At 47.0% G+C, this 14,233-nt stretch overlaps 1 protein-coding gene across 1 annotated transcript in view; it reads left to right on the forward strand.

The window, feature by feature from the left end:
* Window positions 1–14,233, forward strand: part of GALNT14 (polypeptide N-acetylgalactosaminyltransferase 14) — a 103,889-nt gene that overhangs the window by 85,442 nt on the left and 4,214 nt on the right. The window contains exons 10-14 of the mRNA XM_049834015.1: window positions 848–974; window positions 3,617–3,709; window positions 5,057–5,140; window positions 6,315–6,459; window positions 13,781–13,900. Of these exons, the coding sequence (XP_049689972.1) occupies window positions 848–974; window positions 3,617–3,709; window positions 5,057–5,140; window positions 6,315–6,459; window positions 13,781–13,900 (569 nt within the window). The remainder of the gene's footprint in view (window positions 1–847; window positions 975–3,616; window positions 3,710–5,056; window positions 5,141–6,314; window positions 6,460–13,780; window positions 13,901–14,233) is intronic.

Here is a 14,233-nt window from a genome sequence, read left to right on the forward strand (position 1 = left end):
AATATAGCTGCAGATTCATAGCTTAACAGGCGTTAGGACCAGATGGACCTGTTAGATCAGCCATTCTGCTCACCCGTCCTACCTCGCCAGCTAGGATTTCATCCAGCTCCCTGCCAAGAGCCCGGTAACTTCTGGTGTCAACTGTGCCACAGGCTCGTTTTGCTCCAGAAGGGCCCCGTGGACCAGCCAGAGAGCAGCTTGGGGCAACTGGGAGACATTTGCCAGCCTGACATCTTATCCAGATTTTTAGGGGATAATCCCTCCCACCACTGACCTTTGCTGGTGTTAAGGTGTGTGCCTTGTTGGACCACAACGTTGGCACTCACAGCCCAGAGTATATGCTGCACAGGGTAAGCTCCTGTACATTTTGGGACAGATGATGGATGCACAGCTCTCTGTTCATTTTGCAGAATCAATGGTGGATTCATAAAGATAATGACCATTGTAGTCATTAATGGTGAATTCATGGTGTCTCCTGGTGAACTTGACAGCCCTTTGGAGGGAAGTGACTCTGAAATAGGCAGTGCAGAAGTAATTACAGGAGCACAAAACTGGCAAGATGATTCTGCGATGTAAGCGGGGCTGCATGAAAAGGGACCTACTTACCGTCTCACTCTTGCCATTGTGATAGCACCTGCTGTGCTATAAGCAGGTTTCAAGAGCACTGACTTCAAACAGATAGCAAGAAGCTTTGAAATGCGCTTTTAAGGCATTTGTGCCTAGGAAAGGCCCTCTGGTAATTGATTTACCCCAGTTTAATGTGGCAGAGGATAAAGTGAGAGGTAACACCAGGATCCAGTCTGCTGTAGGACAGAAAGACAAAATGCTGAAGCTGCTTCTCTTGTAGAAATCTCTTTCCGTGTGTGGATGTGTGGAGGGAGCCTGGAAATCATCCCCTGCAGCCGCGTTGGACATGTCTTCCGGAAGAAACATCCGTACGTCTTTCCAGAGGGAAATGCCAATACATACATTAAGTAAGTGTTTTGTGCTTGCTTTGTTTTTTTTGTAAAACAGAATCAGGTGCTGCTTTGTGGGGAGGGGGGAGCAGAGAAGACAGGGAGGAGAGTTTGTTTGGAAAACTTTGAAATATCCCTGGGCAGGAGTCTCCTGAGCCGAAGAAAATGCAAGTCAGTACAACTCTCCTTTAGGCTTTCTACAGTGCCGAGAATATGACAGAAATAGGACACTTATATGGTACCTTTCATCAGCGCAGAAATAGAGGGACAGCTCCAGCATATCCCTGAGCACTAGCTACTGTAACAGCAAATGGTTTAGACCCTAAGGTCATCAGAACGCTTTTATAATGACCTGAAATCAGGCTGACAGCAATGCCTGTCAGTACCCAATGACCTTAGCTGAGGGCTGAGCGTGGCTCAGCTGAACCAGAAAATTTGGGCCCCAGTGCCTCTCCAAGAGGGGAGCCCAGCAGCGTGCCAGAGTGGGTGGCTTCGCCTCTGGGCTGGTGCTGTCCCTTGAGCAGAGGCAGCAATGGGCTGCACCTCGCTGGTGGGGATACCGAAGGAACTGCCGGGGCATCCCAGCTGAAGGGGCCCTGTCCTCACACGCAGGAACAGACTGAATCAGGTACTGAAAAGGGGAGCTGAAATGGGCTAAGATCCTGGAAATAGCAGGCAAGGAAGGAGGCGGTCCAGAAGTGGGAATGGGCATGGGAAAGATGATGGGAGCAGCTAGTGAAGTCAGGAGGAATTTCTTCCTTTTTTAGAGCATGAGGCTGAAGGTTGTCCGTTGTTAAGTAAATGACAGAGAAAAACACTGGGGGTGCTTATGCTTAATGCAGGGTTGTTTCTCAGCTAAACTGCATTTGTGTGTGTTTACACACCAGGCATTCCTTTTAGTGTGGGTTTCCCAGTGTTATAAAGAGCCAACAGTATTTGTGAAGACCCAGCTGCCTGCAGCAGAGTTACCACTGACCCAGGCGCTCTGCAGCTTCCCCACACTTTGCATGAGGCAATGAGCTGGGGAAGTGCAAATTACACTTCTCAGTTATACCTAATATGTGATTTCCAGCCACGCAGTGTGTGGGGCAGGAAGGACACCTTGTCACCTTGCTTCAGGAAGACAGCAGTGAGGGGCACAGGGCGTTGCTGACATCAGGGAGGAGAGCACAAATTTGAGAGTTGTGAGGAGGGTTCTTGCTTTTAGTAGTGAAATAAGACTGCTACAGAAGAGGCTGGGATGTGGCAACATCTCCACTGTTGGAGTTGCTGCAAACCTGAGTGAAAAGGCAGCATCTGTGTTGCATCACCCGCAGGAGGACCAAGGGAAGCTTGAATGGGTATGGCTCTTCTGGCTGCACCCCAGGCACTGGCACATGGGGACTTTGGGGAGGTCTGAATCAATGGCAAGGTGCGAGCCTTGGCATTTATCCCTGTGTTTCTTATAAACCCAAATGAGATAAGGAAGCCAGGACAAAAAAACCCCTGAACTTTGGGGAAGGCTAGATACAGATGTAGACACTGTGTCTTCGGCATCTCTTGAGCAAGAGCACTTAGATTATTGCAGTGGCCCTAGTGAGAGGAAGAAGCAACATGAATCAGCAAGGGACTGAAAAGTGATGTGGAGAAACACATCTATAGGCATTAGGAGCTGGGATTTTATTAACCTTATGGTAGCTGTCAGCCTTAAACTTAATGTTGTAGTACATAGACCGAGAGGAGAAGCAGCTTCTGGCAACCTGAGGCTATGTGGTACCTCTGTTTAAACAAAGATGTTAGCAAAAAATATCTCCACCTTTCTCCCAGATATTGATTTTTTTTTTTTTTCCACACAGCCTTTTCTTCAGTCTGAGAGACAGCTCAGGCTCCAGTGTTGTGCTGGGTTCATGTGCAGACTATCTCCTGTTCTGGCTATGTGGGACATGTGGCCCCACAGCGCCCACGGCCCAGTGGGATGATAGCAATAGCTTGGAGGCACTGGTCTGCCTTGGAGCAGAGGTTTGGAGGACTCCCCTGACCCGGACCGGGATGGGTGGATAGGCATGGAGCAACAAAGCCATTTGCAAGGAGAGTTAGAGCCATCTGAAGTCAAGAGAAGATTTCCTGAGGTTCATAAACCTTCTGCAGATGCCTGGTTGATGTGGAAGACTGACATTTATGCTACGGCACTGTGGCTGGGGTGGTTTCTCTTAAGTTTTGAATACTGCGATTTGCCTCAGTGAAATCCAGGAAGAGCAAAGCAAAAGAGTCCATACAGGATTGACACAAAGGAAATATTTGCCTTCAATCTTTGGCAAATTTTGCACCTCTTTTCAGAGCTCCATCCCAGCCACTAAATAAAACCCCAGGCACGCCTGCCTGGGAGATGACGCTTAAGAGAAGCTTCAGTTCTGAGTCTGGTGGATGCAAAGCATCCAACTGAGTTTGAAATGGTGAATTCTTCACCCAAGCTTTGGCCTGTTGTGTTTGGTCCTTGGAGTAATGGGGAGGAGGAGTACCTTCTCTAGTAGCGAGGGGTGGGCTGGCTCAAAGGTGGCTTTGGTGAAGCCAAAGACCAAGTTTAGGATGGGAGGACAGCGGGATGGATTAGTCGATGCATTTTAGAAAATGTCATCTTGGAAGCTTCTTTGGTTTCACCTGTCTTCCGTCGCCTCCTTCAGAAACACCAAGCGCACAGCGGAGGTGTGGATGGACGAATTCAAGCAGTACTACTACGCAGCTCGTCCCGCAGCCCAAGGGAGGCCTTATGGAAAGTAAGTGTCTTTCTCTGCTGCCTGTGCCCTGCCTGTGCCCTGCCTGCTGCAGTGGGTGTTCACGGTGACATCGCCCTGCTGCAGAAACCCACCTGCGTTGTTTCTGTAGTAACGTTCAATTAAATGCTAATGGTAGGCAGATGCTATGAGCACAGCAATGAAACATATAAGCAGCTAGTTTATATGCTGTGCTAGTTTACCCCAGTGAGTGAACTGAATCCAGGTGGGGGAACACTCCCTCTCCTGATGTCCTGCCCTTGGCATTAGGTACGAGTACTTCTGGTCTCAGAGCGGAGTTTGGCAGGGAGAGTCCAGAGGTCTCGCTGGCAGCTGAGGGGCAGGAAAATCATCAAATTTTGGGTCTGCTGAGGCTTTATTGGAAAGGAGCAAGTGCTTTGTATGCAGGGAGTTTGCCACTCATTCTGTGAACAGTCGGAAACACCTCCCTGTCAGGAGGACTGTATTTGTGTTAATTTCTCATTTTCATATGCTCTTCCTTCCCTTAGAAAGTTTCCTTTGGACCACAGGGGGTTCCAAATAAAACTCAAATTCCTTGTGGCTACTCTTCAATCTCCAGGATAAATAAATTGAAGTCCTGGTGACTAACCTATTTCCACTGAATTCATATCCTCTTCTTGTCCATCAGCACTGAATGAAGTAACAGCTCTGTCTTGCTAAATATATGAGGGTGTAGAGAAGATAGCCCATGCGAAGGGAAGGTACTGGAGGCTTCCTACTGCTCTGTAAATGCCAGCTCCTAACAGCTCCATGGGTAGAGGCTGGCCCAGGGAGGAGCTGGAGTTTGGAAAATGTCACTATACAGCATGATCCCTCAGCAGAAATTTTGCCCTGGTTAATGAAAGAAAGAAGTATTTCACTGTGTGATTAACTTCTGCTGACTTAAAGGCACATTTAGTTGCTCTTGAAAATCAAGCCCTTCTGTAGTCCTGTAAACTAAGAGTAACTGGTAATAGTATATATTAATTTCCTAGCACATTAATATATTAAATTAATGCTTATTGCAAATGGTAGATAGCATACATTATTTTAATAACCGTTTTTAAATGACTGTACTTTTCCATGAACAATTTCATCCACCAAACTCCAGGCTTCTTGTTAAAATGGCAATATGTCATCACGCCATTTTACCAAGTGAGACTTCCAAAGAGACAGAGATCCAAACGACCACCCAAGCTTGTGCTGAAGAGAGCAGAAAATAGAACTGCTGGTTCTCTTGTGTTTGCTGTCTGTGCATATCTGTTAGGTTTCTCTGAGGTTCCCTTTTTGGTGCATTGGGTCTCACCTTCATGATTTCCATTGTATCTCTACGATATTTTCTTCCCACAGCATCCAGAGCAGAGTGGAGCTGCGGAAGAGGTTGAAATGCCACAGCTTCAAGTGGTACCTCGAAAACGTTTATCCTGAACTTCGGTATGGATGAACGATCTTCACCTGTCCCTAGCAGGCCAGCGGGATGCCCCGTCCCTCCTGCCCCACAGAGCTTTCCTCCGCACCTCCAGTCCCCACACTTCCCCCTGCCCCAGCAACACGGGCATCCCCTCCCTTGGGCTTCACAGAAGGGTATAGTGAATTTTGTGCTGGCTTTAAACACAGCTTGCTCACAGTGTGGCATGGTTCATTTGTGATCCTGCTTTCTCTAAGCAGTCTTATAGACTCTGTGGCTCTTTGCTGCAGGGCTGGTGAGGGGCAAAGTACCAGTTATTTCTCTTAGGGCTTTCTCAGGTATCCTCCTGCCCATGCTGTGGGACAGGTGGTATAGGGAAATAGCCAGTTTTCCTGACAAAAGTATGGTGAAAAATCCACTGTAGCCTCTGGTGGGTTGTTTCAGTACTTAATGACTCTTGCTTAAAAGGCAAGCACCTCATTTCCAGTCTGTGAAAAGACTGTTCTGTGATACTTAAGACTTCTTTGTTGTGAAACCATCTACTCTAGGTGTTTATGACCTGTGTTCAGGTGGCTCTACCTTACTCCTAGCCTAATGCTTTGCTTAATATGCACTTCCAGAGTTGCTTTTATACAGATACCTTTTAGTCACCAAAATTACTCCAGAAACCATTGCATCTATTCCCTTGGTCACTATCAGGAGCCATCCTCAGAAAGGATGCAGAAGTTTTGAAGATACCTCCAGGGACCTGCTGGTGCAATGGCTGAGTGCAGAATCACAGGGTGAAAATGATTTATAGCTGTTTTCTTGCTTTTTTGCCATGTGTGGCATTGCACAGCAGCATTCACAGGGAATGCCGGGGCTCTGTGGAGGTTTGTTATAAAGTTCCCCACTCCTGTAAGCTGAAGGCTGACCTTCAGCCTGCTCACAGTCTATTCTTTGCTCCTCTGTTTGCCTTGTGCAGCGTTATTTATTTTTTCCTCTTATAAAGGCCAGCAATCCATCTCTGAGTGCTGCTTCTGCAGCGTCCCTGTCCATGTACTGCTCTCAGTGATTCAGTATTGTGTAATAGATCTTGCCACTCTCATCTTCTGAAGGTGAAATGGTGCGACTGCACCCTCCTTACCCCACTAAGCCTCCCTCTGAGTGCTCTGTGTGCCTGCAGGAGTAGGGATGTTGGTTTTCATGCTGTTCCCACAGGATTCCTGAGGAATTGCTCTATCAGACGGGGATGATCAGGCAAAGGCAGAGCTGCCTGGAGTCGCACAAGTCTGAAGCCCAAGAGTTCCCCATCCTGAGCTTAAGTCCCTGCATCAGCAGCAAAGGCACAGCAGCAACAGCACAGGTAAGATATGTTGCCTATATCCCCATGATGCCAGCTGAAGAGCCGGCTCCGGGGAAGCTTCAAGGTGATTTCCTAAGTTTGCTAAAGCTCTGTTGGAGGATTACCCGTTCTGCCAGCCCCTTTCCTAAGGCAGCATGTAGTTAAACCCTGGTAAGTCCTCCTTACCCCCGGGGAGGCCCTGGGCAGCAGCAGGGACTGGTGCAGGAGCCACAGTACAGGGCAGAGCGCTTCTCTCTGTGCTAGCCTGCGCTGAGCACTTACTGCTGCTCAGGAACGCCACGCACCGTTCATCTGCAGAGATCAGAGAAAGACAGAGAGCTATAATTTCCTCTCGTCTTCCAGCCTTATTTCTTTAAAAATGCACTGAATCGCAATGGTATTTGTAACTTCATAGTCTGCATTCTCTCAGTATTAGATTCCCCATTAAACTAGTGAGAATTTAATGAGGATGATCTCGTTTTTTGCAATCTCACTGAGACGAGAAAAAGCCATATGAATCAGTGTTCTCAAAAGCATATTCTGTGAAATGTTAGAGCCAAGAGCAGCCACGTGTGCCTTGCAGTGGAGTCACTGGAGCAAGACCCTGAAGACACGGCTTCAAAACCTGCCTTTGCTTCAGGCTCCCTTTGTGATTTTGGGCATGTCAGGAAGTTCTGTCACTATTCCTATCTATGAAACAGGGAGGATAACAATCGCTCGCTGCTTTGGGGTGCCGTGAAATAATTTAATAGGCAATGGCGTGCTTGCTTCCACTTGACTGTACATCCCTAACCCTCATGGTTACACATTCAAACCAGGTAGCTATGCATATAAAAGGCCCAGCCCGGAGATGCTGCTGAAAACATCCCTCGTTTGTATGTGCAAATGAAGCATGTCATTATGTGCATCTCTTTCGCATGCAGTTGCATGCCTGCCTTTAGTCAGGAAAATAATATCTGCTTCACGGTCTGGTAAAATCAGCAATGACTACTTGAATTCTAGTCAGTTCAGAAAATACAGTGAATATAACTGCAAGTACCACATAGTTACAGTTCTTATGGTTTAACTGGTTTCCAGGTTTTAGAGTTCTTTTTCTTTCTTCCACTGCTACATGGACTTTTTACACAAACAGCAAGAGAAGTGAGATGATGAGAGCAGATCATAATGTTTTGCAGGGTCAACTCTGCTGAAGGAAAAAAAATGCTTTAGTGGCAATTGCAATTTTCAATTAATTGGATGTTTTTAAAAAAATCTGGGAAAATCAGAATGGAAAATGCTGCTGCAAGCTAGCATTTCAAAATGAAATGGCATCGGTCTTTCTGAAATATCAATTTGATGTGATATTTTAAAATGAGAAATGTCATGCCAACAAGTTGGATTGTTTCATTCCCATCAAACACATTTTGTTTTGACATTTCTGTGGAGTAAATTTGGGGAATTTTTCATGCCACAAACTTTTCATCTTCCTATTCTGATTCTGCAGCAGTTTGCAATGGGTCAGCACTTCCCACTGGATGGCAACTCCATTTCTTGTGCACATCCAGGACTAACTCTGCAGGGGAACAGAAAAATGCACTACAAACAGATTGCTGAACAGCTACACTCAATACACAGGCAGGAATAGAGAAAAACCTTTTCCTTTTATCTTTATCTGTCTTTCTAGGATAGTTCTCTGTTACTTGTACCCATGGAGAATATTTCAGATGAAAGCAGGCTATTTAAATTTTCATTGTGAATAGAAACTTGTATTTTAATTACACAATTGTTACAAGACCACCTGAACTTGTGGATGATGTGGGGGTTATAGTCACCAGGCTGTGTAGGATAGATTATGCAGCAGTCCTGAATGCTATGTAGCTTCGTATTTAGTATACCAGAATAGAGCAATAATCTTCACTTTTAATGTACTGAAGTCACATCTTGTTTACCCTAAGCTTCATTATTTGAAAAACAGGCTTAGCTAAATCAAAGCTGTGCTTTTCTGGCATTCAATAAGTACTATGGAAATATCCTGACTATCCAGATCCTTTATGATCCACTGTTAGTAGCATTAATTTGGTTGCTTGATTGCCCTTCTGTAGCTGTCTGGAGCTGTAGGCCTCCCAAACCCAACATTACATGCATGAAGTCCTGGGACCAAGTGTGAGAAGATCTGAGCTGTCATACATCACCATGGTTTGAAGGAGAGAGGAACAGGAGCTGTCAGGTGGCAATCAATTGCTCTTTAGTTTTTTTTATCTGTAGTGCAGGGGAAGGCTATCGTGAGCTCTCTGGCCACATCCATAGTTTGGGTAAATAGAGAAGAATACTCTGACTGCGGCGAAATCAGATTTACACCCCTAGCACATCTCACAAACCCTCCTTGGTGGTGTCTGGTGTTAGTCCTGAATTACTAATAGGGGCACTGAGGCACAAGATGACCCCTCATCTTTGTGTAGGAGAGCTCTGTCTTCTCATCCCTGGGATCCACTTGCCCCTTCCCTCTCCAAAAGGTCTGGTAGCAGTCAGAACAGGCTCTGTCCCATGGGGTGGCTTTCAGAGGGACCTGCTCTTGAGATAGTGACTGGCAGAGATCTTTATGCAGTGCTACCCATCCCCAGGGCACAGTGGGCTCTGCCCACTGGAGCCTTGGTACTCTAGGTCTTGTTGTGTCTCATTTGCTGAATGAACTGATTGATTTAATTTTTCACAAGGGAAATGCATCTGAGAGAAGATAATTGATCATAATTTTGCCCTGGTCTATCTGATGAAGATGTGAGTGATTGCTTTTCTTTTCAAACTAAGTGTCAGTTGATATTAGTACATACATCTTTGGAATAGACATCTGACTCTGGGATTTATTTAATAAACCATTAATCATTAGCAGTTCCATGAAACCTGACATATTCAGATAAAAAAGCAGAAGGCGCTTTGGCCCAGTATTCACATATGTAAGCAGTAGCTGCAAGACGAGTGCAAAGTTAGTCATCTCCTAGACAGGTGAGGAAATAGTGGGAAAGTTGCAGCATCCGTTTCCCTGGCCTGCACCCCAAAATATCTGGGCTTTGGAGCTGAATGGCTGCCATTGCATTTGGGTGGCGTGTCCTTGACTCTCGTTGTGAAGGAAATGCAATGTGATAATCTGCCTGATGTGACATTGAAGCTTACCCCAGTTGGCTCAAGGACCTCTGTGGGCTGACTAGGTCTGCACTTTCTTTGGAGAACACTTAGCATCTATCCAAACTAACCCGACAGTGTCCCTCCTGAGATACCTCAACCACAAAAATTCACTTCTGACCTTCCTCCCCTCCAACGTCTTCGTTCTCCTCCTCCATGGGCACATCCTGCCCCAGCTGGAGCCCAGCTGGAGCTGCAGGAGCTGGGCTGAGCTGGCAGAGAAGAGGAGCTGGCTGGCAGCAGTGTCACCTCTGCACCTGGGCTGCCATGGGCATCTTCTGTACTTTGCTTTCCCTCTCCCGAGATGTATGTAAGTGCTAGCTGCATCCCAGGGCCTTTTGATGAGTGAAGCACTTTGGTAGCCTTAGGTGACCCATGCAGTCGCATGCCTTGGGAAATCCTTCCCTGTGATTTTAAAAAGATAATTGAGGGCTGAGGTTGTTCCCGGCTTCTTCAGAAATATTTTTCTCTAGCTGCTACCCCAGCTTTAGGGTATGGTGGACCTCTTGATCGGCAGCAGAGCATGTACAGCTCTGTCATGTAACGCTGGGCTCCCATGGGGCTGCTCCTTGCTAGGCTGAGGGGCTCCTTTCTCCTTCTGCCAGCCAGGCTATGCCAAGCCAAAGGTCACATTTTAAAATAATTTCCTCAATTCACAATGATGCTGAGTAACAGTGACAGGTGCCTGCTCAAATGATGTTAAAGCCTTGAAAAATAGTTGTAAGCCTCAGATGGGGGTTAGTGTTATCCGAGGCTTTGGAAGCAGGGGATTGCTGGTTGTGGTGTGCAACTGGTAGCTCTGGTCTCCCAGTCCACCCACTTCGGCCTTGCTCCACCACCACTCCATCTTTGTCTTTGGAAAGGCAGGAAGTCTTGATCTCGGTTTCACCTCATATGTCTGTTTTTCCTTGGTGCCAGGGTCACCTCTAAACTGCCAGTCTGCAGCCCTGAAGCCATGTGTAGCTTCTTGAAGGTCTCTCTTTTTAGGAGTACCCTGGGCTGCCCCGTCCACCACAACCTCTGGGGTGCGAAGCTCTGCTGTCATTACTGCCGTGCTGGCCACGTGAGTGCTCAGTGTGCCAGGGCTTAGAAGATAAAGTAGTTTCTCATGGGAAAAAAAGCAGGAATTTTCATCCCACCTGATACAAATAAGGGAAGAGGTGGGGTAAGATAAAAATTTGCATGGCCATTTGCCTGTATTTTAACTCAAAGCTTTTCATGGATTCTGTGGTGTTCAAGTGACTTTCCCACCCCCCAGAATTTCTTCATTTTCTGCGTCATTTTCTCTGGCTTTCATCTGGGGCTGAGAAGAGACAAGACATGATTAGAACTGGATAAAACATTTCAACAGGACTAGCTTCCATAAAAAGCCATTTTGCCAAAATAGAAGAGCCATGTGAAAATCTGTCAGTTTAGATAAAGACAGCAGCAGGACAGCCTGGGGGCAGGAGGGGAGGATTCAATGACAACTATCAAACTGACGCATATATCTAGCTCTGAAGGCCTCACTTCTTATGATGAACAACAGCTTAGCAGAGATGCTTACCACCATCCAGTCTATCCAATGGCACTTTGCTGAATGCGAGGATGGTCCTGCCTTGAGAGGATGTGAATATTGGGAAGGCTTGAACAGAGCCTGGCCTGGAAGAAAAGCATGGATAACCTCTGGGAGGAGCAGCCCTCCATGAGGTGCCTCAGTGAAGCAAGGAGGTTAAGAGGTCAAAGCAAAAAAAACCCCCAAGTCCCACGGCCTGAGTTAGTTGGGGGATTCAACATACACACGAGTTACAGGATTAACTTGCTGCTGCTGAGGAGCCTCATAGGTGCAGCTCCAGCACCCTGTCCTGAGCTAAAACGATGAACAATTGGTTAAAAATGTAAAGCAGGTTTTCAAAGCAGCTTGTAGCAGCGTGGGCACCAAGAACAGGTGTTGGAGCTTGCCCCGTAGGGCTTGATTCTTCACAGATGCAGGACTAATTTGGCACCTGATTTCCCAGGCTGGTGGTTTACACGGCAGCTGACAGCGTGCATGGTTCGGATGTCTGGAACGTGTTCACTGTAGGATCAGGTAAACTCTGCTCCATCTGACAAAGAAGAAGTAGTTGCCAGAAGGGCCTTTGGGTGCAGACTACAGCTTTGAAAATGAATGCTTGTTATGTGCCGAAATACTGGGCAGCTCTCGCTGAGAAGCCTGTGGGCAGGCTGTTCAGAAAGCCAGGTTTGCTTTCCATTAGCTGGTGGGGAGTAATAAGCTAAGAAGCACGGGGTGTGAGGATCACAGTGTGAAGTCCTTGTGGATCTGGGTCTGCTGTGCAAAAGCCTGTTTTCCCTTCCAGGTGGCTAAGAACCTGAGTGAAGTGGGATTTATATTCCCAGGAACTAAATGCCTGTAGCTGTCTGTTTTGAAGCCGGGGAGAGGAGTTAGAGCTGCTGATGGTGACAAATACCAAAGGGGGGAAAGCGTTTCCCTGCTCTAATAACTCATGCTAATGCAACCCAAAGCCTCCACCGTTCAAAGTCAGGGGGAGCTGCAGGCATCCCAGCTCTGAGATCAGGGCAGCCATTCTTCACTTCCCCCTCTGGCACTCAGAAAGGGTTGCAGTCTCCCACGAGCACCTTTTACTCTTCATTTTTCCAGACCCAGCTTTACTGCTGTATGTTTGAGCACTGCCTTCCCCTCCACTGCCAACACTCCTGCTCTCTTCACTCCTCCCGGAGCTCTGACTCCTCCACATCTGAGCTCTCAACTGTTTTGCTTTCTCTCTGCACCTTTTCTTTCACAGCAGCTTTCCCAGTTCTTATAGCCTGTACCCTGTCAAAGCATTTGCCTTCACCTTTGGGCCCTATTGCGGAAAGCCTCTTGCTCCCTGGCCATGCTCTCTCCAGCGTGCTTATCACCCTCTGCTAGTGAAACCAGCCTGCTGTTTGTCATCCAGTCCCGCTGACCTGCCCTGCCATGGCTCAGCAACCTGCTTTCCATTTGCTCCCATTGCTGCTCAGAGCGATCAGACTGCTATCTCAGAGCGATTTACACAGCAGGAGCTGATCCTGCTTTGCTCCCTGGCTAGAGGGCCTCAGAAACCCCCTCCAGCCCTAATTTTAAAGTTAATACTTGCACAAAGTTATCAGCAAAAAACTTGTTCCAGAAGTCACCTTCTGGAGTTATGTAAAAGCGTGGTTTGCGGTTTCCCGTAAGCCAAAGCACCTCTTGTCTGCTTGTGTACACACACAAATGGCAGAAGACATCCCTGCCTGGACAATCTCAGACCCACAGGAGGTGCTCTTGGGTAACATGAGCACAGGTGAATGATAGAATATGTTCAACTGGAAGAAACATTGGAGTAAACTTCTGTGAAATACTCCTGGGCTAAGCAGTGTATCTGACACGCATGATGCTTTGTCTAGCACAGTCTGAAATCCTGGTTAAACTATCAGCTACTTCTCTTTTTTCCCCAAGAGAAACATCCATGGGTGACAAAGAGGATGATCCCAGAGAGCCCCTGTTTTATGGTAAGCTTTACACAGGACAAAGAGTCTCTGCTCCCCCAAAGATTATTTCTGGGGCTGAGGAGCTGATAAAAAGCAGGTGAACATTAAAAGCAGCATGAGAAAAATCCTTCCAAGCCCAGGGGAGCAGGAATGGCAGTGGTCATAGCAAGCCAGTACAGCAAATGTTTGGAGTTTGATTCCACTCCTTTGATATAAAGGGGAGCTTTATCCCTGATTTTTGTTGTATTTGGGGACAGAATCCTGGGAATTGCAAACATTTGCTATATACCACCTTCTCTCTCCCGCTGCCAGCTGAAAGCATTTCTGCTGCTCTTCATCTCAAAAAGAGGATTGCACATTGTATGTAGTATTTCTGCCTCTCTTTTGCCATATTTCCATCCCCCTGTTCCCCAACCACGGCCCAGTTCAGGCTAGGAAATCCTTTGCCTCGTGAACCATTTTCTTCCAGCAGCTTTTGTAGATGTTTTCTTTGGTACATGCAGTCCCCCAATGACAGCTGCAGTTTTGGGAAGGCTTGAAACATCCTAGTGACCTGTCCTGGTGCCTCTTGAAGTCAGTGAGGTTTGTGCTTGGTTTCAGAGGGGGCAGGATCCAAGCCAAAGTGTTTGCTTTCCAGGTGAAATACCAAGAATCAACCCTGATCTCTCACCTCCCTTGTTTTTCTTCCTCTTTGCAGGAATGGACATACACATACAACCACCAAGTCCGCCAGCAGCAGCTGTGCTTGTCTGTGTACACCCTCTTTCCCGGTTCCCAGGTGCTGCTGTCACCTTGCAAAGAAGGTGATAACAAGCAGGTGAGCCCTGTGATTGATCCCCTGTTTTCTTTGAAGTTCTCATTCTTTCAGCATAGTATTACTGCACATCAAATCACCCATGTGCTCTGACTTCCTCCGGGAAGCACAGTCTATCTGGGAGTACAGACTCTGGCCTGTTCAGCCCTTTGCCTCTTAAATGAGTGTGTTGATAAGGATGTCTATTAGTGCGGGTGGTGATCTGGATACTTATCTGCAGAAGTCAAACCAAAACTGGCAATTTAGTTCACACGGGCTGCCAGTCAGCCAGCAGATGTTAACATTTCTCTGCAGTTAATCATCGAGCTGGCATTTGAACCAGTGACCTGGGGAAAA

This window comes from Accipiter gentilis, chromosome 30 (genome assembly GCF_929443795.1).
Source record: "Accipiter gentilis chromosome 30, bAccGen1.1, whole genome shotgun sequence".
Classification (NCBI taxonomy): Eukaryota; Metazoa; Chordata; class Aves; order Accipitriformes; family Accipitridae; genus Astur; species Astur gentilis.